At 35.7% G+C, this 1315-nt stretch overlaps 1 protein-coding gene across 1 annotated transcript; it reads left to right on the forward strand.

Annotated features, from left to right (window-relative positions):
• The first annotated feature begins 200 nt into the window (after window positions 1-200).
• LOC104472443 (interferon epsilon-like) lies at window positions 201-755 on the forward strand. The gene has a single exon (XM_010088134.1). It carries the CDS (start codon window positions 201-203, stop codon window positions 753-755), a length of 555 nt encoding a protein of 184 aa, XP_010086436.1.
• The last annotated feature ends 560 nt before the right edge of the window (window positions 756-1315 follow it).

Below are 1315 nucleotides of genomic sequence, written 5' to 3' on the forward strand. Positions count from 1 at the left end.
AAATGAAAGTGCTGTCAAAAGCATACACAGGGGGGAAAACCTTAAAAACCAGAAAATGATGAAAGAAAACTTCTCCTACAGAATAATTAAATTTCAAGATTTTAAAGAAACAGGAGCCTACGAATGACCTTCAAAGCATCCCAGCCTGTTGCTCAGAATTTGTACACACGAAAGGAGGAATGTAAGAGCTTATTTTCATCATGAACACTTTTGGCTTGATACAAATTAGCCTCATACTGTTGTGCACCACCATCATCTCTAGTCTTCATTGTAATCACCTTCCTTTGCAGCAAAGAAAAGTGATTGAGAACAGCCTGCAACTTTTGGACCAAATGGGCAAAAAGTTTCCTCCACAATGTCTGGGAGAGAAAATGTCCTTCAGATTTCCTGAGCAGGTTCTAAAGCCCAGACAGAAAGGGACTGTCAAAGTGGCCATTGAAGAGATCTTCCAACACATCTTCTATATCTTTAGCAAAAATCTGACTCTAGCTTCTTGGGATGGGACAGCTTTAGAACAATTCCAAAATGGACTTTATCAGCAAATTGAACAATCGGAGGCATGTGTAATCAAGAAGCAGACCCACTACTTTGGGAGTAAAGAAGTCAACAGGCTGAAACTGAAAAAGTACTTCCAAAAAATAGACTGTTTTCTTGAAGACAAACAACACAACCTGTGCTCCTGGGAGATCAGCCGTGCAGAAATGAGGAGATGTCTTCAATTGATAGATAAAGCCATAAGGAAGCTTAACAACTAAGGTACAAAGATTTTGACCTGACATAACTTAGGTTTAAAAGTATTTATAGTTATTATTTGTTCTATGATCTATCTTGTGGCAGTGCTTCTAGTTAATTTTGATTGTATTTAAATAATTATGTTGCTGAAATTTATTATTGCAAAGGTAACGCATTATTCAATGTTAAGTAAATTTTTCCCTTGGTAAGCAAGGTGTCCACACTAGCTATACATTAATCTCTATGATTTTTCTGGGAAGCTTGCTCGATGGTAAAGGATTATAATCTTATGACAAATAGCATCATCTTATGATGTTTTCTGCTGAGAAACTGTGCTGTTATTTTCCATCTCTATTTGACCTACATATACCGAATTACATATTTGTGAATGGACAACACATCCCTCACTTTACAGGAATTGCTAGATATGTACTGATTGAGTCTGCATCAAAAATAAAGTAGTATATTGTTTATTTAAGTGGTCCTCACTTAGGTTGAGACCATTTATTGTTCTTTCAAAGTTTGTATGCTCTTTTCCAAGAATGTATTTTTTTTTACATTTGTGTCATTCTAACATTTGTTT

This window comes from Pterocles gutturalis, unplaced genomic scaffold (assembly GCF_000699245.1).
Source record: "Pterocles gutturalis isolate BGI_N339 unplaced genomic scaffold, ASM69924v1 scaffold1257, whole genome shotgun sequence".
Taxonomy (NCBI): domain Eukaryota; kingdom Metazoa; phylum Chordata; class Aves; order Pterocliformes; family Pteroclidae; genus Pterocles; species Pterocles gutturalis.

Coding starts and splice junctions, on each gene's coding strand:
- LOC104472443 (XM_010088134.1), top strand. CDS start 201: ATGAACACTTTTGGCTTGATACAAATTAGCCTCATACTGTTGTGCACC.